At 38.2% G+C, this 21,892-nt stretch overlaps 1 protein-coding gene and 1 long non-coding RNA gene across 5 annotated transcripts in view; one reads left to right on the top strand and one right to left on the bottom strand.

Moving 5' to 3' along the window:
• PCNX4 (pecanex 4) overlaps positions 1 to 12,346 on the top strand; it is a 37,150-nt gene extending 24,804 nt beyond the window's left edge. For all 4 annotated transcript variants that reach the window (XM_040226330.1, XM_040226328.1, XM_040226327.1 and 1 more), the window contains 3 exons: positions 1,925 to 2,961; positions 3,311 to 3,497; positions 11,610 to 12,346. In XM_040226330.1, the coding sequence (XP_040082264.1) occupies positions 1,925 to 2,961; positions 3,311 to 3,497; positions 11,610 to 11,861 (1,476 nt within the window). In that variant the 3' untranslated portion in view covers positions 11,862 to 12,346. The remainder of the gene's footprint in view (positions 1 to 1,924; positions 2,962 to 3,310; positions 3,498 to 11,609) is intronic.
• A 3,926-nt stretch (positions 12,347 to 16,272) lies between these two features.
• On the bottom strand, positions 16,273 to 19,095 carry LOC120852865. Its single transcript, XR_005718674.1, has 2 exons — positions 18,477 to 19,095; positions 16,273 to 17,485 (listed from the first exon to the last, which is right to left on the bottom strand). It is a non-coding gene; the product is annotated as an uncharacterized LOC120852865 (long non-coding RNA).
• Positions 19,096 to 21,892: the final 2,797 nt, after the last annotated feature.

Here is a 21,892-nt window from a genome sequence, read left to right as displayed (position 1 = left end):
GATTTCTTCTTTTGTTCAGAGTAAAAGCCAAGGCCCTAAATGGTTAAGCTCCCTGTTTTCTATTTTGTCTCATCTGCTGCTTTAACTGTCTCACTCCACTCCAGCATACTGGCTGTTCCTTCTGCCTGGAACACCCTTCTTTCAGGTAGCCACACAGCTAACTCTCTCATCAGCTTTAAGGCTTTGCTCAAATGTCACCTCAGTAAGGTCTACTATGACTATTCTGTTTAAAATTGCATACCCACTCCCATCCTGACTGCACTTCCAGTCCTCCTGGCTTGCTTTACTTTTTCTCTGTTTTTATAGCTCTTGTACCTTCTAACAAACTGTAATTTACTTATTAATTTTATTGTTGATTACCTGTGTCCCTGCACTTTTCTAACATAAAAGTCACAAGAGCAAGGATGTTTGTTTTTATTTGGAGACTATATCCTAAGCCCCTGAAGAGTGCCTGGCACATAGTAGGCCCTTACTAAGTATTTGTTGAATGAATGAATTTTTTTGTCTTGGCGCAGATTGGATAAAATTTCTGTGATTAGAAAGCTGTTCCTTTAGTCCAGTGGTTCTCAAAATCCAGTTCTTCAGATTAGTGATTTTAGTATCTCCTTGGAACTTATTAGAAATGAAATTTTGAGGCCTCAACCCAGACCTACTGAGTCAGAAATTCTGGGTCAGTGCCCAGCAGTCTGTTTTAACAAGCCTCCCAGCGTTTCTGACTCACCTAAAATTTGAGAACTAGTGTTCTAGTCTAACATGTACAAGTAAGAGAAGGCAAAAAATCATGCAAAATATGGAGGATATTTTCATTGCTTAATTTAGTTCTATTTTTAAAATGGTTTTAAAATACCTAATTATGCAGGTCCTTTTATAATCTTTTGTGCTCCATGTAACACTTTAAAAATTTGACAAAGCACTTTCATTACTTAAGTTAATCTTCACAGTCCTATATGCCAGGGCTATTTTTCTTTGAAAGAAAAGCAAAAGGAATCTCAGAAGGTTAGTGACCTACTCAGGATTGTGCACTAGCATCTGAGCAGAGCCATTATTTAAAAGTAGTTTCTAATGTCACATTCCATGTTCTTTCCCTGGATCACAGTACAAACTACCAGCATTGCCTTTTATTAAAAACACAGGTAGTTTTGAGAAAATGTATAAATAAGTAGGCAATAATTACAATAATAATAATAGTAAACAGTGACCTGATGTATCCTCTTCAGGTGATTCATTTTAGGGAGGTAATCAAAATGTGTTTAAAATTTATACAGGAATGTATTCAAAGTATTCATTCTTTCAATATATATTTGTTGCATACCTACTGTGTGCTAGACACTGCTTTAGGCACTGAGGAATTAGGAATAACCAAAAGAGAGCTGATACATGGAGTTTATATTGTAGTTGGAGGAGATAGAAAATAATCAAATACATAAATTATATTATTATTTTTATGTTATAATTTTTAAAAACTTGAACAGGATACTGGCTAAATAAATTATGACATATCTATATAGTAGAATAATGCTCTTTATAAAGTAGAATGGAAAGGATACAAAATTATGTGCATACTGTATATTACCAGTTTTGCTCCTTCCCAAATTTTTATAATTTAAAAAAGCTTTTAATAAGTGTGATTCAATCTTGAGCTACAGTCTTAAAATTATGGTCATACTCATTAAAATTGTTTTGCCAATTTCTATTGGAATTTCTATAATGTCTTTAAAAATGCAGCATTATTTTTCATTTCCATATCCAACATAAAATGTGTCATTAAGTTTGAATTAAGATGTAGCTATCAGGTTAAACAATTTTTTTTCATTTTACATATTTTTATTATGAGAATGCAATCCATGAACAGTTACAAAACTGGTTACTTTTCTTTTTGTAAGAAGTGATCATAAGCTCAAGTACTTTTTAATTTCCTCTTTAGGGGTTAGAATTGCAAGAGACATCCTGTCACACTGCTGAAGCTCGAACAGTTGACGAAGTTTTTGAAAGTGCCTTTGAACAAGAAGAATATGTAAAACTATGTTCCATTAATGAACACTTTGGAAATGTTTTGACACCCTGTACTGTTTTGCCTGTGAAACTCTATTCTGATGCCAGGAATGTCCTGTCTGGCATAATTGATTCTCATGATAACTTAAAGGAATTTAAAGGTGACCTTGTTAAAGTACTTGTATGGATACTTGTTCAGTACTGTTCTAGAAGATCTAGCATGCTGGAGAATGTTCACAAAACTGAAAATAAAGGGAAAGCATCTCTAATAATCCTGCCTGCTTTGAATACTGAACCACAAACTGAATCTCCAGAAGATACAGATAGTTTAAATTCAGAAAATTTGGATGACTGGTCTGATGATGTTTTTGGTGAAGAGCCAACTATCAAAAAAGAAAAAGATGTAAAAGATCAGTTGAAAGTATTGCCAGGTATAAATTTACCTATTCCCGGATCAGTAGAATCACACAACGTTGATAGTCATTCTACAAACACAGTTACCGAAAAGAGTCTTTACCAAGCAGTTGCACTTGGATACCCTGCCATTGACAAAGGAAAACAAGAAACCATGGCATATATCCCTCTCGTGGAATTCAGTTGTTCTCATTCTCACTTATTAAGTTTACCTGAAGAGTGGATGTCTAACTGTTTGCCTAATTCCAAAATGAAGGAGATGAGTTCATTATTTCCAGAAGACTGGTACCAGTTTATTTTAAGGCAGTTGAAATGTTTTCCTTCAAAAGAAAATGCCTCAAATGTAGTGGAAGAAATTGCGAAGGACAGAGTTCTAAAAGACTTTTATGTTCATGCAGTAATGACTTGTTACTTTAGTTTTTTGGGGGGAGACAATACAATTCCTAGTCCTGGTCATATATTGAGAGTTTACAGTGGTGTTTTGCCTTGGTCTCTTGCCTTGGATTGGCTCACAGAAAAACCAGACCTGTTTCAACTAGCCCTGAAAGCTTTCAGGTAATTTATTTTGATTACATACAAGTTTTAATATTGGTGGGAAAATGTTGATTTAAAAAAAAAAATAACTTAGAAGGAGATGCTCTTCCATTTTTAATTTTAAAAAATGATCACTTTCCTAAAAATGAAAAAAAAAAAAAAAGCTTGGTATGTACTATGTTATATCAGGAATACACTTAAATATGTACTTCTTTTTTTAATATGGAGTAGCTATGTTTTGTATGGCTTTCTGGATATTTTTGCTTTAACTCTTATCATGTCTCTTTTTCTCTGAAGTATGTATGATTGTAATTTAATGTCTTAAAAATATTGATCAAACTTAAAATTCTTTGTGTCTCCATTTTTTAAGGTACACTTTGAAACTAATGATCGATAAAGCAAGTTTGGGTCCAATAGAAGACTTTAAAGAGTTGATTAACTGCCTTGAAGAATATGAAAGTGACTGGTACATTGGTTTGGTATCTGATGAAAAGTGGAAGGAAGCAGTTTTACAAGAAAAACCATACTTGTTTTCTCTGGGATATGATCCTAATATGGTAAGGTTAAAAATGTGTTCTTAAACATTTTTGTATATAAACCTTAAAGAATAGAAATCAGTTATAAAGTATTTAACCTCAGTGATGGAGATAACATTCTAGGTATAAATATATCGATTATATTGGGACTTCCCTGATGGTCAAGTGGTTAAGACTTCATGCCCCCAATGCAGGCAGCACAGGTTCGACTCTGGTTTGGGAACTAAAATCCTACATGCCACACAATACAGCCAAAAACTAAAAGAATAAATAATCAACAGCCTAGAAGAAAGGGCAGATCCTTAGAAAGGTACAATCTCCCAAGACTGAACCAGAAATACAAACTATGAACTGAGATTGAAACTGTGATTTTAAAATGCCCAAGAAACAAAAGTCTAAGACTGGATAGCTTCACAGGTAAATTCTGTCAAACATTTAGAGGTCACACCTATCCATCTGAAACTCTTCCAGAAAATTGCAGAGGAAGGAACACTGCTAAGCTCATTCTGTGAGGTCACCACCTAATACCCAAACCAGACAAAGATACCATTTTAAAAAGGCAGAATAAAAACTCTAGATTCCTGGTTGGTGACCTCATCAATGCACTGGAAGGATAAGGCACCCTGACTCCATAAGGAGAGGGCTTGGAATCTCTGCAGAACCTCCGGGACCTCACCCAAAATGACAAGTGTCTTTAACAAGATTCTCCCTCTTCCAGTGGTTAATGACTGGGACACCTTAACAAGGAGGAACCTCCACAATAAAGAACCACCACAAACTTCCAGCATATAGAAAGGCCACCCCAAACACAACAACCTAAATAAAATGAAAAGACAGAGAAATATTCAGCAGGTAAAGGAACATGATCAAATCCCACCAAACCAAACAAAAGAGGAGATAGGGAGTCTAACTGAAAAAGAATTCAGAATAATGATAATAAAAATGATGCAAAATTTTGAAAACAAAATGGACTTACAGATAAATAGTCTGGAGACAAGGATTGAGAAGATGCAAGAAAAGTTTTAACAGGGACCTAGAAGAAATAACGGAGAAGGCAGTGGCACCCCACTCCAGTACTCTTGCCTGGAAAATCCCATGGGCAGAGGAGCCTGGTAGGCTGCAGTCCATGGGGTTCACGAAGAGTTGGACACGACGGAGCGACTTCACTTTCACTTTTCACTTTCATGCATTGGAGAAGGAAATGGCAACCCACTCTAGTGTTCTTGCCTGGAGAACCCCAGGGACGGGAACCTGGCAGGCTGCCGTCTATGGAGTCGCAGAGTTGGACATGACTGAAGTGACTTAGCAGCAGCAGCAGAAGAAGAAATAAAAAATAGTCAATAATGAATAATGCAATAACTGAGATCAAAAGCACTCTGGAGAGAACCAACAGTAGAATAACTGAGGCAGAAGATAGGATAAGTGAGGTGGGAGATAGAATGATGGAAATAAATGAAGCAGAGAGGAAAAAAGAAAGAATTAAAAGAAATGAGGACAACCTCAGAGACCTCTGGCACAATGTTAAATGCCCCAACATTCAAATCATAGGAGTCCCAGAAGAAGACGACAAAAAGAAAGGCCATGAGAAAATTCTTGAGGAGATAATAGTTGAAAACTTCCCTAAAATGGGGAAGGAAATAGCCACCCAAGTCCAAGAAACCCAGAGTCCCAAAGAGGATAAACCCAAGGCGAAATACCCCAAGACACATATTAATCAAGTTAATGAAGATCAAACACAACAAATATTAAAAGCAGCAAGGGAAAAACAACAAATAACCCACAAGGGGATCCCCATAAGGATAACGCTGATCTTTCAATAGAAACTCTTCAAGCCAGAAGGGAATGGCAGGACATACTTAAAGTGATGAAAGAGAAAAACTTAACCCAGATTACTGCACCCAGTAAGGATCTCATTCACATATGAAGGAGAAATCAAGAGCTTTACAGACACGCAAAAACTCAGAGAATTCATCACCACCAAACCAGCTCTTCAACAAATGCTAAAGGATCTTCTCTAGACAGGAAACACAGAAAGGGTTTATAAACTGGAACCCAAAACAACAAAGTAAATGACAATAAGATCATACTTATCAGTAATCACCTTAAATGTAAATGGGTTGAATGCCCCAACCAAAAGACAAAGACTGGCTGAATGGATACAGAAACAGGACCCCTATATATGCTGTCTACAAGAGACCTACCTCAAACCTAGGGACACATACAGACTGAAAGTGAAGGGCTAGAAAAAGATATTTCATGCAAATGGAGACCAAAAGAAAGCAGGAGTAGCAATACTCATATCAGATAAAATAGACTTTAAAACAAAGGCTGTGAAAAGAGACAAGGACACTACATAGTGATCTAAGGATCAATCCAAGAAGGAGATATAACAATTATATATGCACCCAACATAGCACCACAATATGTAAGGCAAATGCTAACGAATATGAAAGGGAAAATTAACAGTAAAACAATAATAGTGGGAGACTTTAATACCCCACTCACACCTATGGATAGATCAACTAAACAGAAAATTAGCAAGGAAACACAAACTTTAAATGAGACAATGGACCAGTTAGACCTAATTGATATCCTTAAGACATATCACCCCAAAAAAATGAATTTCACTTTTTTCTCAAGTGCACATGGAACCTTCTTCAGGATAGATCACATCCTGGGCCATAAATCTAGCCTTGGTAAATTCAAAAAGATTGGAATCATCTCAAACATCTTTTCTGATCATAATGCGGTAAGATTAGATGTCAACTACAGGAAAAAAGGTCAACATTCAGAAAACGAAGATCATGGCATCCGGTCCCATCATTTCATGGGAAATAGATGGGGAAACAGTAGAAATAGTGTCAGACTTTATTTTGGGGGGCTCCAAAATCACTGCAGATGGTGACTGCAGCCATGAAATTAAAAGACACTTACTCCTTGGAAGAAAAGTTATGACCAACTTAGATAGCATATTCAAAAGCAGAGACATTACTTTGCCGACTAAGGTCTGTCTAGTCAAGGCTATGGTTTTTCCAGTAGTCATGTATGGATGTGAGAGTTGGACTGTGAAGAAGGCTGAGTGCCAAAGAATTGATGATTTTGAACTGTGGTGTTGGAGAAGACTCTTGAGAGTCCCTTGGACTGCACGGAGATCCAACCAGTCCATTCTAAAGGAGATCAACCCTGGGATTTCTTTGGAAGGAATGATGCTAAAGCTGAAACTCCAGTACTTTGGCCACCTCTTGCAAAGAGTTGACTCATTGGAAAAGACTTTGATGCTGGGAGGGATTGGGGGCAGGAGGAGGAGGGGATGACAGAGAATGAGATGGCTGGATGGCACCACTGACTCGATGGACATGAGTCTGAGTGAACTCCAGGAGTTGGTGATGGACAGGAAGGCCTGGCGTGCTGTGATTCATGGGTTTGCAAAGAGTGGGACACGACTGAGTGACTGAACTGACTGACTGACTGACAGGAAAAAAAACTATTAAAAATACAAACATATGGAGGCTAAACAGCACACTTCTGAATAACCAACAAATCACAGAAGAAATCAAAAAAAGTATGCATAGAAATGAATGAAAATGAAAACACAAAAACCCAAAACCTATGGGATTCAGTAAAAGCAGTGCTAAGGGGAAGGTACATAGCAATACAAGCCTACCTCAAGGTACAGGAGAGAAAACAAATAACCTAACTCTACACCTAAAGCAACTAGAAAAGGAAGAAATGAAGAACCCCAGGGTTAGTAGAAGGAAAGAAATCACAAAAATTTGGGCAGAAATAAATGCAAAAGAAATAAAAGAGACCATAGCAAAAATCAACAAAACTAAAAGCTGGTTTTTTGAGAAGATAAATAAAATAGACAAACCATTAGCCAGACTCATCAAGAAACAAAGGGAGAAGAATCAAATCAACAAAATTAGAAATGAAAATAGAGAAATCATGACAATACAGAAATACAAAGGATCATAAGAGACTACTGTCAGCAACTATATGCCAATAAAATGGACAACTTGGAAGAAATGGACAAATTCTTAGAAAACTATAACTTTCCAAAACTGAACCAGGAAGAAATAGAAAATCTTAACGACCCATCACGAGGACAGAAATTGAAACAGTAATCAGAAATCTTCCAACAAACAAAAGCCCAGGTCCAGACGGCTTCACAGCTGAATCCTACCAAAAATTTAGAGAAGAGCTAACACCTATCCTACTCAAACTCTTCCAGAAAATTGCAGAGGAAGGTAAACTTCCAAACTCACTGTATGAGGCCACCATCACCCTAATACCAAAACCAGACAAAGATGCCACAAAAAAAGAAAACTACGGGCCAATATCACTGATGAATATAGATGCAAAAATCCTTAACAAAATTCTAGCAAACAGAATCCAACAACATATTAAAAAGATCATACGTCATGAACCAAGTGGGCTTTATCCCAGGGATGGCAAGGATTCTTCAATATTCACAAATCAATCAATGTGATACACCACATTAACAAAAGATAAAAACCATATGATTATCTCAATAGATGCAGAGAAAGCCTTTGACAAAATTCAACATCCATTTATGATAAAAACACTCCAGAAAGTGGGCATAGAAGGAACCTACCTCAACATATAAAAGCCATATATATGATAAACCTACAGCAAACATTTCCCTAAAGTCAGGGACAAGACAAGGATGCCCACTCTCACCACTACTATTCAACATAGTTTTGGAAGTTTTGGCCACAGCAATCAGAGCAGAAAAAGAAATAAAAGGAATCCAGATTGGAAAAGAAGAAGTAAAACTCTGACTGTTTGCAGATGACATGATCCTCTATATAGAAAACCCTAAAGACTCCACCAGAAAATTACTAGAGCTAATCAATGAATACAGTAAAGTTGCAGGATATAAAATTAACACAGAGAAATCCCTTGCATTCCTATACACTAACAATGAGAAAACAGAAATTAAGGAAAACAGTTCCATTCACCATTGCAAAGAAAAGAATAAAATACTTAGGAATAAATCTACCTAAAGAAACAAAAGACATATCTATAGAAAACTATAAAACACTGTTGAAAGAAATCAAAGATGACACAAATAGATGGAGAAATATACCATGTTCATGAATCGAAAGAATCAATATAGTGAAAATGAGTATACTACCCAAAGCAATATATAGGTTCAGTGCAATCCCTATCAAGCTACCAATGGGATTTTTCAGAGAATTAGAACAAATAATTTCACAATTTCTATGGAATTACAGAAAACCTCGCATAGCCAAAGCAATCTTGAGAAAGAAGAATGGAAGTGGAGGAATCAATCTGCCTGACCTCAGGCTATACTACAAAGCAACAGTCATCAAGACAGTATGGTACTGACACAAAGACAAACATAGATCAATGGAACAAAATAAAAAGCCCAGAGATAAATCCACACACCTGTGGACACCTTATCTTTGACAAAGGAGGCAAGAATATACAATGGAGAAAAGACAATCTTTTTAACAAGTGGTGCTGGGAAAACTGGTCAACCACTTCTAAAAGAATGAAAGTAGAACACTTTCTAACAGCATACACAAAAATAAACTAAAAATGGATTAAAGGTCTAAACGTAAGACCAGAAACTATAAAACTCCTAGAGGAAAACATAGGCAAAACACTCTGACATAAATCATAGCAGGATTCTCTATGACTCACCTCCCAGAGTAATGGAAATAAAAGCAAAAATAAACAAATGGGACCTAATTAAACTTAAATGCTTTTGCACAACAAAGGAAACTATAAGCAAGGTGAAAAGACAGCCTTCAGAATGGGAGAAATAGCAAATGAAGCAACTGACAATTAATCTCAAAAATGTACAATCAACTCCTGTAGCTCAATTCCAGAAAAATAAGTGACCCAATCAAAAAATGGGTCAAAGAACTAAACAGACATTTCTCCAAAGAACAGATACAAATGGCTAACAAACACATAAAAAGAAGATGCTCAACATCACTCATTATCAGAGAAATGCAAATCAAAACCACAATGAGGTACCATCTCACACCGGACAGCATGGCAGCTATCAAAAAGTCTACAAACAATAAATGCTGGAGAAGGTGCAGAGCAAAAGAACCCTCTTACACTGTTGGTGGGAATGCAAACTAGTACAGCCACTATGGAGAACAGTGTGGAGATTCCTTAAAAAACTGGAAATAGAACTGCCATACGACCCAGCAATCCCACTGCTGGGCATACACACCAAGGAAACCAGAATTGAAAGAGACGTGTACCCCAGTGTTCATCACAGCACTGTTTACGATAGCCAGGACATGGAAGCAACCTAAATGTCCATCGGCAGATGAATGGATAAGAAAGTTGTAGTACCAAAAAAAAGAAAGCTGTGGTACATATACACAATGGAATATTACTCTCCTGTTAAACAGAATGCATTTGAATCAGTTCTAATAAGGTGGATGTAACTGGAATCTATTATACAGAGTGAAGTAAGTCAGAAAGAAAAGCACCAAAATAGTATATTAACTCATATATATGGAATTTAGAAAGATGGTAATGATGACCCTATATGCAAGACACAGATGTAAGGAACAGACTGTTGGACTCTGTAGGAGAAGGCAAGGGTGGGATGATTTGAGAGAAAAGCACTGAAACACGAATATTATCATATATGAGATAGATCACCAGTCCAGGTTTGATGCATGAGGCCGGGTGCTCAGGGTTGGTACACTGGGATGACCCTGAGGGATGGGATGGGAAGGGAAGTGGGAGGGAGGCTCAGGATGGGGAACACATGTACACCCATGGCTGATTCATGTCAGTGTATGGCAAAAACCACCACAGTATTGTAAAGTAATTAGCCTCCAAAAAAATAAAACAGGCCAGTATCAATGATGAATATAGATGTAAAAATTTTCATTGAAATACTAGTCCATTTATCCCAACAAAACATTTAGAATATCATATACCATGATCAAGTGGGATTTTTCTGAGAAATGCAAGGATTCTTTAATATCCACAAAAAAATAAATGTGATACACTGCATTAACAAATTAAAATGTATGATAATCTCAATAAATGCAGAAAAGGGTTTTGACAAAATTCACCACCCATTTATGATAAATACTTTCCAGAAGGTAGGGGTATAGAGGGAACATACCTCAACATAATAAAGGCCACGTATGACACCCACAGATAACATCATACTCATGGTATCAAGGAACATGAAAAATGTTCAGTCTCGACACTGATACTGAACAGTATGTTCAGTCGATCCTGCAATGAGTATCACCTCAGACCAGTCAAATAGCTAATATCAAAAAAATCCACAAACAATAAATGCTGGAGAGAGTGTGGAGAGTTCAAGGAATCCTCTTATACTGTTGGTGGGGAGGTAAATAGGTACAGCCATTATGGAGAGCAATACAAAAGTTCCTTAAAGAGCTAAAAATAGTTACCATATGATCTAGTAATCCCAGTCCTGGACAAATATCTGAAAGAAGACAAAAACTCTAATCAAGATCCATGCACCCTGGTGTTCATAGCAGCACTCTTTACCAATAGCCAAGATATGGAAGCAACCTAAATATCCACTGACAGCTGAATGGATAAAGATGTATACACACACACACACACACACAAATACTACTCAGCCATTAGTGGTTGCCTGTGACTGGGAGAATTAGGGATAGGAGGGTGATAGCTAAAGAGTACAGAGTTTCTTTTTGAGGTCATAAAAATATCCAGAAATTGTGGAGATAGTTATACATATCTGAATAACTAAAAAGCCATTAAATTATTTGGAATATGCATTATATCTCAATAATTGGGTGACTGTTCACTGACTAAAAATATTTATGACTTACGTTTTGCTGAGGCCACATGGAGTGAGGGAATAGAGAAGAAAGTAAGAAGAAGTGAGTACAGTGTCAGGAAGTTTTTTTATTTCACGCTTAGTTGGAGAGCAACCAAATAGAAGTGATTCTTGATTTTGAAGACAAGCAACTTGTGTACATTTTGATATACTACTTTCTGTTTAAGTTTGCTTAACTACAATGGAGTTTTTCTGTAAGTTTATAAATAAAGGCCTGAATATAATCTCTCTTCTTTTTCTTTCCCTTCAACCTCCTTTCTTCTTTACAGGGAGTTTACACTGGGAGAGTACTTACCCTTCAAGAATTATTGATCCATGTTGGGAAGTTAAATGCTGAAACTATTAGAGGTCAGTGGGCCAATCTTTCATGGGAATTGCTTTATGCCACAAACGATGATGAGGAACGTTATAGTATACAAGCTCATCCACTACTTTTAAGAAACCTTACAGTACAAGCAGCTGATCCTCCCCTGGGATATCCAATTTATTCTTCAAAACCTCTCCATATACATTTGGTTTAGAGGCCATTTGACTTCTAAATGTATTGTGAGCAAATGAGATGTGTTTATTTTTTCATTCTGGAAAAGTTAACATTGTGATTCCTTGTAACTTCACTGGACTTCCCTCTCTCCTCGTACAAGTCAGATGCCTGAGAAAAGCTAAGCTCTATAAAGTTGATTTTCTTAGATATCTTAGTGGTATAAAACAACGACTTTATGTATAACATAAAAGTTAGAATTAGTTGGCCAATATTTGTGCCCTATGGATTGTGGTAGGCTTTGGTAAATATAAAACATTTGTATAAGATTATAAAATGAATTTTTTAATGCTTTCTTTAATGTGTGATAAGTGACTTGCCTTAGAGTAGTCAACAACTAAGTAATTTTTACATGCTTAAAAGATATACATATCATTGTTTTTTACATAATAATAATGGATCCTACTGAAGGTTACAAAATGTAAATATATTTATTTGAAATATATTAAATTTTATAGTATTTTCAAACTTTGTGCTATTTATTTTAACATTTAACATGCTCTTAATGTTTTCATATAATCTATTCAGTTTGTTTTCATATACTTCAATTCAGAAATCTTAAAAACTTTGAATAAAATCTCTTCCAAAAATTTTTAAAATTTTTTTCCCAAATATCCTTTTGATATATTTAAAAGGAAAAGGGTTCATCCCATTCATCATGTGAATACTCAGCAGAATTAGCAACATTAAGGTAATCTGACTATGTCTGTTAGAGGCCATTCTGTAGATCTGGCTCATTGTGCATTTCTTTTCCACTGAATATACTGATTCTGAAGAATGACTTGCCCAATAGGACTACCAGTTACTATTGACTTAAGTTGTTTGAACTCAAGCCAAAAACAGGTCAGAGAAAAATTTTCATAACGTGATCAGGGTTTTATTTTCATTCTTTTGCTGCTTAGGAACTTTTTACAGGAACTTATAAGGAGGATAAATAATGAATCTGCATCATTTGAGATGAATTTTCTCTACACCTTTATTTTCCTCTATGTTGTTGTTGTTCAGTCTCTCAGTCGCGTCCAACTCTTTTGTGACCCCATGGACTGCAGCATACCAGGCTTCCCTGTCCTTTACAAACTCTCAGGGCTTGCTCAAGCGCATGTCCATTGAGTTGGTGATGCCATCCAACCATCTATTCTTTGTCATCCCCTTCTCCTCCTGCCTTCAGTCTTTCCCAGCATCAGGGTCTTTTCTCATGAGTCAGCTCTTCACATCAGGTGGCCAAAGTATTGGAGCTCCAGCTTCAGCATCAGTCCTTCCAGTGAATATTCAGGACTGATTTCCTTTAGGATGGACTGGTTGGATCTTCTTGCAGTCCAAGGGACTCTCAAGAGTCTTCTCCAACACCACAGTTCAAAAACATCAACTCTTTGGCACTCAGCCTTCTTTATGGTCCAACTCTGGAAAAACCATAGCTTTAACTATATGGACCTTTGTTGGCAAAGTAATGTCTCTGCTTTTTAATATGCTGTCATATTTTTAATGTGGTGATCATAGCTTTTCTTCCAAGGAGCAAGCGTTTTTTAATTTCATGGCTGCAGTCACCATCTGCAGTGATTTTTGAGCCCAAGAAAATAAAGTCTCTCACTGTTTCAGTTGTTTCCCCATCTATTTGCCATGAACTTATGGGACCAGATGCCATGATCTTAGTTTTCTGAATGTTGAATTTTAAGCCAACTTTTTCACTGTCCTCTTTCACCTCATCAAGAGGCTCTTTAGTTCCTCTTCACTTTCTGCCATAAGAGTGGTGTCATCTGCAGTTGTGAGGTTATTGATATTTCTCCTGGCAATCTTGATTCCACCTGTGCTTCATCCAGCCCAGCATTTCGTATGATGTACTCTGCATATAAGTTAAATAAGCAGGGTGACAATATACAGCCTTGACATATTCCTTTCCCAATTTGGAACCATTCCATTGTTCCATGTCTGGTTTTAGCTGTTGCTTCTTGACCTGCATACAAGTTTCTCAGGATGCAAGTAAGGCAGTCTGGTATTCCCATCTCTTTAAGAATTTTCCACGGTTTCTTGAGATCCACACAGTCAAAGGCTTTAGCATAATCAAAGATGCAGATGTCCTGAAATTCTCTTGCTTTTTCTATAATCCAGTGGATGTGGCAATTTGATCTCTGGTTCCTCTGCCTTTTCTAAATCCAGCTTGAATATCAGGAAGTTCAGGGTTCACATACTGTTGAAGCCTAGGTTGGAGAATTTTGAGCATTACTTTACTAGTGTGTGAAATGACTGCAATTGTGCAGGAGTTTGAACATTCTTTGGCATTGCCTTTCTTTGGAATTGGAATGAAAACTGACCTTTTCCAGTCCTGTGGCTGTTGCTGAGTTTTCCAAATTTGCTGGCATATTCAGTGTAGCACTTTCACAGTGCTACAAATCTTTTAGGATTTGAAATAGCTCAGCTAGAATTCCATCACCTCTACTAGCTTTGTTTGTAGTGATGCTTCCTAAGGCCCACTTGACTTCGTATTCCAGAATGTCTGGCTCTAGGTGACTGATCACACCATCATGGTTATCTGGGTCATCAAGATATCTTTGGCATAGTTCATATGTGTATTCTTGCCACCTTTTCTTAATATCTTCTGCTTCTGTTAGGTCCATACCATTTCTGTCCTTTGTTGTGCCTTTATTCTACCTTTATTCTGTCCTTTATTATTTTCATCTATCAGTTCAGTTCAGTCGCTCAGTCATGTCCGACTCTTTGCGACCCCATGAATAGCAGCATGCCAGGCCTCCCTGTCCATCACCAACTCCCAGAGTTCACTCAGACTCACGTCCATTGAGTCAGTGATGCCATCCAGCCATCTCATCCTCTGTCATCCCCTTCTCCTCCTGACCCCAGTCCCTCCCAGCATCAAAATCTTTTCCAGTGAGTCAACTCTTCGCATGAGGTGGCCAAAGTACTGGAGTTTCAGCTTTAGCATCATTCCTTCCAAAGAAATCCCAGGGTTGATCTCCTTCAGAATGGACTGGTTGGATCTCCTTGTAGTCCAAGGGACTCTCAAGAGACTTCTTCAACAACACAGTTCAAAGGCATCAATTCTTCGGCGCTCAGCCTTCTTCAGAGTCCAACTCTCACTCCATACATGACCACAGGAAAAACCATAGCCTTGACTAGATGGACCTTAGTCAGCAAAGTAATGTCTCTGCTTTTGAATATGCTATCTAGGTTGATCATAACTTTTCTTCCAAGGAGTAAGCATCTTTTAATTTCATGGCTGCAATCACCATCTGCACTGATTCTGGAGCCCCCCCCAATAAAGTCTGACACTGTTTCCCCTGTTTCCCCATCTATTTCCCATGAAGTGATGGGACCAGATGCCATGATCTTTGTTTTCTGAATGTTGAACTTTAGGCCAACTTTTTCACTCTCCACTTTCACTTTCATCAAGAGGCTCTTTAGTTCCTCTTCACTTTCTGCCATAAGGGTGGTGTTGTCTGCATATCTAAGGTTATTGATATTTCTCCCAACAATCTTGATTCCAGTTGTGTTTCTTACAGTCCAGCGTTTCTCATGATGTACTCTGCATAGAAGTTAAATAAGCAGGGTGACAATATACAGCCTTGACGTACTCCTTTTCCTATTTGGAACCAGTCTGTTGTTCCATGTCCAGTTCTTACTGTTGCTTCCTGACCTGCATACAGATTTCTCAAGAGGCAGGTCAGGTGGTCTGGTATTCCCATCTCTTTCAGAATTTTCCACAGTTTATTGTGATCCACACAGTCAGAGGCTTTGGCATAGTCAATAAAGCAGAAATAGATGTTTTTCTGGAAGTCTCTTGCTTTGTCCATGATCCATAGGATGTTGCCAATTTGATCTCTGGTTCCTCTGCCTTTTCTAAATCCAGCTTGAACATCTGGAAGTTCACGGTTCACATATTGCTGAAGCCTGGCTTGGAGAATTTTGAGCATTACTTTACTAGCGTGTGAGATGAGTGCAGTTGTGCGGTAGTTTGAGCATTCTTTGGCATTGCCTTTCTTTGGGACTGGAATGAAAACTGACCTTTTCCAGTCCTGTGGCCACTGCTGAGTTTTCCAAATTTGCTGGCATATTGAGTGCAGCACTTTCACAGCATCATCTTTCAGGATTTGAAACAGCTCAACTGGAATTCCATCACCTCCACTAGCTTTGTTCGTAGTGATGCTTTCCAAGGCCCACTTGACTTCACATTCCAGATGTCTGGCTCTAGATGAGTGATCACATCATCATGATTATCTGGGTCATGAAGATCTTTTTTGTACAGTTCTTCTGTGTATTCTTGCCACCTCTTCTTAATATCTTCTGCTTCTGTTAGGTCTGTTTAGTCTGTAGTAGCCTCCTGGGTTGGGAGTACAATAATACATTCTCTATAGTAATGACTGAAATTATTTGAAATGTACCAATTAGGTTTTTATTACTATTATTCCTTTATTATGTGAAGCAGTTCAGTACAGCAATGTTAAAGAATACTTTTTTGGACTAATTTCAGTTAATGAATTCACAAGATTTGCGTGTTAGTCATTTTGGGGGAAACAATATAGTATAGTTATTAAAATGGGATTTGGTGTTACATCTGAGTTTGGATCTCAGGCTTATGATTTATGTAATTGAGATGTATTAGCTGGAAAAAATGTATATATATATATACTTATATAGACAGAGAAATCTGGCGGGCTACAGTCCATAAGAGTCGCAAAAGTTGAACATGACAGTAACTAAACAGCAACAGTACCTACATACACACACACATATATATATTATATATCATTTTTGTCACTGAAGGAAATTTTCTCATATCATTAAGAAACACTAATTATCCACTTTAGTGATTATATAACTTTGATAGATATCAAAGAGTATTAGAGTATCCCTCAAATAATAGGCATTGTAAGTTGTTTAAAGATTTACACTGTTATAATAGTGCCATGCCATGCTTTCCCTTTACCATGGATTCTTCTCAAACTGCCGCGATGTCTCTCCATTCATTCATGGCCAAGTTTTCTCACCTTCATTCACTTATCAAAATGTTCCTGTTTGGATTCCATTTCTGCTGTTCCCCCAAAATAAAGTTTTTATTAAAGTCATTATTTACTTTCATATTATCAAACCAACTACAGTTGACCCTTGAACAACGTAGGTTTGAACTGTGCAGGTTCACTTATACATGGATTCTTTTCATTAGTAAATGCTAAGCTACTACAGGTCTGAAATTGTTTCCATGGAAACATAGGGCCTACTATAAATTATATACAGATTAAAACCCCAGCACTGCTCAAGTGTTCACTATAGTTACTTTAATATTCCTGTCTTACTTGGCAACCCACTCCAGTATTCTTGCCTGGAAAATCCCATGGATGGAGGATCCTGGTAGGCTACAGTCCATGGGGTCGCAAAGAGTCGGACACGACTGACAGACTTCACTTTCTTAAGCAGTACTTGACACTTTTGACAACTGCTTGAGTCACCTTCTTTTTTTCTTATGGACTTCCCTGACACCGCATGATCTTTATTTTCTTCTTGTCTCCCTGACTACTCCTCAGTCACCTTTGCTGCTTTTCCTTTTCTGTCTGACCTCTGTCTGAATTTTGGAATTTCTTCATAAATGGTTCAGGCCACCTCTTCTTTTTTTTTTTTTTTGTCTAAGGCTTCTCCCCAGGAGTCTCTTTATTTTTTTATTTATTTTTTTAAATTTATTTATTTTTTCTTTTACTTTACAATTCTGTATTGGTTTTGCCATACATTGACATGAATCCACCACGGGTGTACATGCGTTCCCAAACCTGAACCCCCCTCCCACCCCCCTCCCCACAACATCTCTCTGGGTCATCCCCACGTACCAGCCCCAAGCGTGCCATATCCTGCATCGGACATAGACTGGCAATTCGATTCTTACATGATATTATACATGTTTCAATACCATTCTCCCAAGTCATCTCACCCTCTCCCTCTCCCACTGAGTCCAAAAGTCTGTTATACACATCTGTGTCTTTTTTGCTGTCCTGCATACAGGGTCATCATTGCCATCTTTCTAAATTCCATATATATGTGTTAGTATACTGTATTGGTGTTTTTCTTTCTGGCTCACTTCACTCTGTATAATTGGCTCCAGTTTCATCCATCTCATCAGAACTGATTCAAATGTATTCTTTTTAACAGCTGAGTAAACTCCATTGTGTATATGTACCACAGCTTTCTTATCCATTCATCTGCTGATGGACATCTAGGTTGTTTCCATGTCCTGGCTATTATAAACAATGCTGCAATGAACATTGGGGTACATGTGTCTCTTTCAATTCTGGTTTCCTCAGTGTGTATGCCCAGCAGTGGGATTGCTGGGTCATAAGGTAGTTCTATTTGCAATTTTTTAAGGAATCTCCACACTGTTCTCCATAGTGGCTGTACTAGTTTGCATTCCCACCAACAGTGTAGGAGGGTTCCCTTCTCTCCACACCCTCTCCAGCATTTATTGCTTGCAGATTTTTGGATCGCAGACATTCTGACTGGTGTGAAGTGGTACCTCATTGTGGTTTTGATTTGCATTTCTCTAATAATGAGTGATGTTGAGCATCTTTTCATGTGTTTGTTAGCCATCCGTATGTTAGGCCACCTCTTCTTATTCTACATTTCATCATAGACAATCGCATTCACTCCCCAAACCTTACATATCATCAATAAATTAATGATGTTCAAATACATGTACTCAACCTCTCTTAGCACTGCACCTGTGTATGTAACCATTTATCTCCATCTGATACAAACTAGCTTGACCTTATTGAACTTGCCCTAAAACCAGCTTCTCTGACTTCCACTTTTAGTAGTACACAGGTAATTCACATCAGACATCTCATAGAGAACTGTGGAAGCTGTGCAAAAAATTTTAAAATCTGTGTCAAAAGTATCAGTGAATCAAGAAGACAGTGAAGGATTATATCACCAAGACCCAAGGCAGAATGAAACTTCGAGACTGAGCTCAGCATTTGAGCTGCTTTTCTTCTAGGAACATTGGCTGATTCAGGAGGATGTGGCTGGGAAGACAACTAACACTTTTGGCAGACTTCCTACTAAGTTAAAGCATTAAAGATGGAGTTCAGGGCTCTCCAAAGAAGGAGGGTGAAAAAAAAAATAGATCAATTTTGAATCTTTTCAATCTTGTCAAGGGGGCTTCCCTGGTAGCTCACCTAGTAAAGAATCTGCCTGTAATGCAGGAGACCCTGGTTCGATTCTGGATTGGGAAGATCTCCTAGAGAAGGAAATGGCAGCCTACTCCAGTATTCTTGTCTGGAAAATCCCAAGGACAGAGGAGCCTGGTGGGCTACAGTTCGTGGGGTCACAAAGAGTCAGACACGACTGAACAACTAAGCCCAAATCTTTTCAAAACTGGATTAAGGTGATCCTGGATTTGTAGTGTACCTAGCTACTACCCTGAGCAAATATAAATCTTCTCTGGACCTTTTCATTATTTTTATAATTTTTCATATTTATGTTGGAAAATCTAAAATAAAACACCTGAGGAGAAAAGACAACATGATTAAAATCCAAGAAAAACAACAGACAATAGGAACAAACCCACAGGGGTTTATAAATAGAGGTTTGTACCTCTGAATCCCCTTCCTATTTTGCTCCCTCCCATCAGTCACCTGTTTGTGGCTATGTGTCTGTTTTGTTTTTTAGATTACACATATAAATGAGATTATGTGGTAGTTTTCTTTGTCTGACACATTTCACTTAGCATAATACCCCTCTAGATCCATCCATGTTGTCTCAAGTGGCAAGATTTTTTAAATGGCTGAGTTATTGCATTGGATCAATATTTATATACCACATTTTCTTTATCCATCAATGGATACAGGTTGCTGCTGAAATTCTCCATCTTGTGTTTCAAAATCTTTAAATAAACCAAACATAGTTTTCCACCCTGTGTCTAATCCCATTATCTGGGATTCCCTGTGGGCAAAATGAGCACTATCTTCTATGCACATAAATTTAAGTGTATCTAAACAGAATTGTGTTATAGTTCATCATTTGCTTTCTTCACTCATCATTGTGCTCTAGGATGTTGCCATGTGTGCATTTATTCCATTGCTTTTACTTGCTTTATGTTGTACCCCATGCTGTACTCCATGGTGTCACTCTACCATTTACACCTTCCACATTTCCCAGTGGTAGCCACCAGGGTGGCCTCCAGCCTCTCCAACAACTATTCCAGTTATTTTATGGGTGTTAATCAAGATTGCTGGGAGAAATATCAATAACCTCAGATATGCAGATGACACCTCCCTTATGACAGAAAGTGAAGAAGAACTAAATAGCCTCTTGATGAAAGTGAAAAAGAGTGAAAAAGTTGGCTTAAAACTCAACATTCAGAAAACTAAGATCATGACATCCAGTCACATTCAGTTCAGTTCAGTCGCTCAGTTGTGTCTGACTCTCTGCAACCGCATGAATCGCAGCATGCCAGGCCTCCCTGTCCATCACCAGCTCCCGGAGTTCACTCAGACTCATGTCCATCAAGTCGGTGATGCCATCCAGCCATCTCATCCTCTGTCGTCCCCTTCTCCTCCTGTCCCCAATCCCTCCCAGCATCAGAGTCTTTTCCAATGAGTCAACTCTTCGCATGAGGTGGCCAAAGTACTGGAGTTTCAGCTTTAGCATCATTCCCTCCAAAGAAATCCCAGGGCTGATCTTCAGAATGGACTGGTTGGATCTCCTTGCAGTCCAGGCGACCCTCAAGAGTCTTCTCCAACACCACAGTTCAAAAGCATCAATTCTTCGGCGCTCAGCTTTCTTCACAGTCCAACTCTCACATCCATACATGACTACAGGAAAAACCATAGCCTTGACTAAACGAACCTTTGTTGGCAAAGTAATGTCTCTGCTTTTCAATATGCTATATAGGTTGGTCATAACTTTTCTTCCAAGGAGTAAGTGTCTTTTAATTTCATGGCTGCAGTCACCATCTGCAGTGATTTTGGAGCCCTCCAAAATAAAGTCTGACACTGTTTCCACTGTCTCCCCATCTATTTCCCATGAAGTGATGGGACCAGATGCCATGATCTTCATTCTCTGAATGTTGAGCTTTAAGCCAACTTTTTCACTCTCCACTTTCACTTTCATCAAGAGGTTTTTTAGTTCCTCTTCACTTTCTGCCATAAGGGTGGTGTCATCTGCATATCTGAGGTTATTGATATTTCTCCCGGCAATCTTGATTCCAGCTTGTGATTCTTCCAGCCTAGCATTTCTCATTAGATGGGAAAACAATTGAAACAGTGACAGACTTTATTTTCTTGGGCTCCAAAATCATTGCAGATGGTGACTGCAGCCATGAAATTTAAACAAATGCTTGCTCCTTGGAAGAAAAGCTATGACCAACCTAGTGGTAGTGGTGGTTTAGTCACTAAGTCATGTCCAACTCTTGTGACCCTATGGATTGATAGCCTGCCAGGCTTCTCTGTCCATGGGATTCTCCAGGCAAGAATACTGGAGTGGGTTGCCATTTCCTTCTTCAGGGGATCTTCCCATCCCAGGGATTGAACCCAGTTCTCCTGCATTGCAGGCAGATTCTGTACCAACCTAGACAGCATATTAAAAAGCAGAGACATTGCTTTGCCAACAAAGGTCCATCTAGTCAAAGCTATGGTTTTTCCAGTAGTCATGTATGGATGTGAGAGTTGGACCATAAAGAAACCTGCGTGCTGAAGAAAGGATGCTTTTAAACTGTGGTATTGGAGAAGACTCTTGAGAGTCCCTTGGATTGTAAGGAGATCCAACCTTAGGATTTAGTCAATCCTAACGGATGGATAGGGAGGCCTGGCGTGCTGTGATTCATGGGGTTGCAAAGAGTCGGACACAACTGAGCGACTGAACTGAAAGAAAATCAGTCTTGAATATTCATTGGAAGGACTGATGCCTCCAGGACTTTGGCCACCTGATGCGAAGAACTGAGTCATTGGAAAAGACCCTGGTGCTGGGAAAGATTGAAGGCAGGAGGAGAAGGGGTGACAGAGGATGAGATGGTTGGATAGC

Source organism: Oryx dammah, unplaced genomic scaffold, assembly GCF_014754425.2.
Source record: "Oryx dammah isolate SB20612 unplaced genomic scaffold, SCBI_Odam_1.1 HiC_scaffold_26, whole genome shotgun sequence".
Classification (NCBI taxonomy): Eukaryota; Metazoa; Chordata; class Mammalia; order Artiodactyla; family Bovidae; genus Oryx; species Oryx dammah.
Note: the sequence above shows the minus strand (reverse complement) of the source record. Positions and strands in the feature narration are given on the sequence as shown.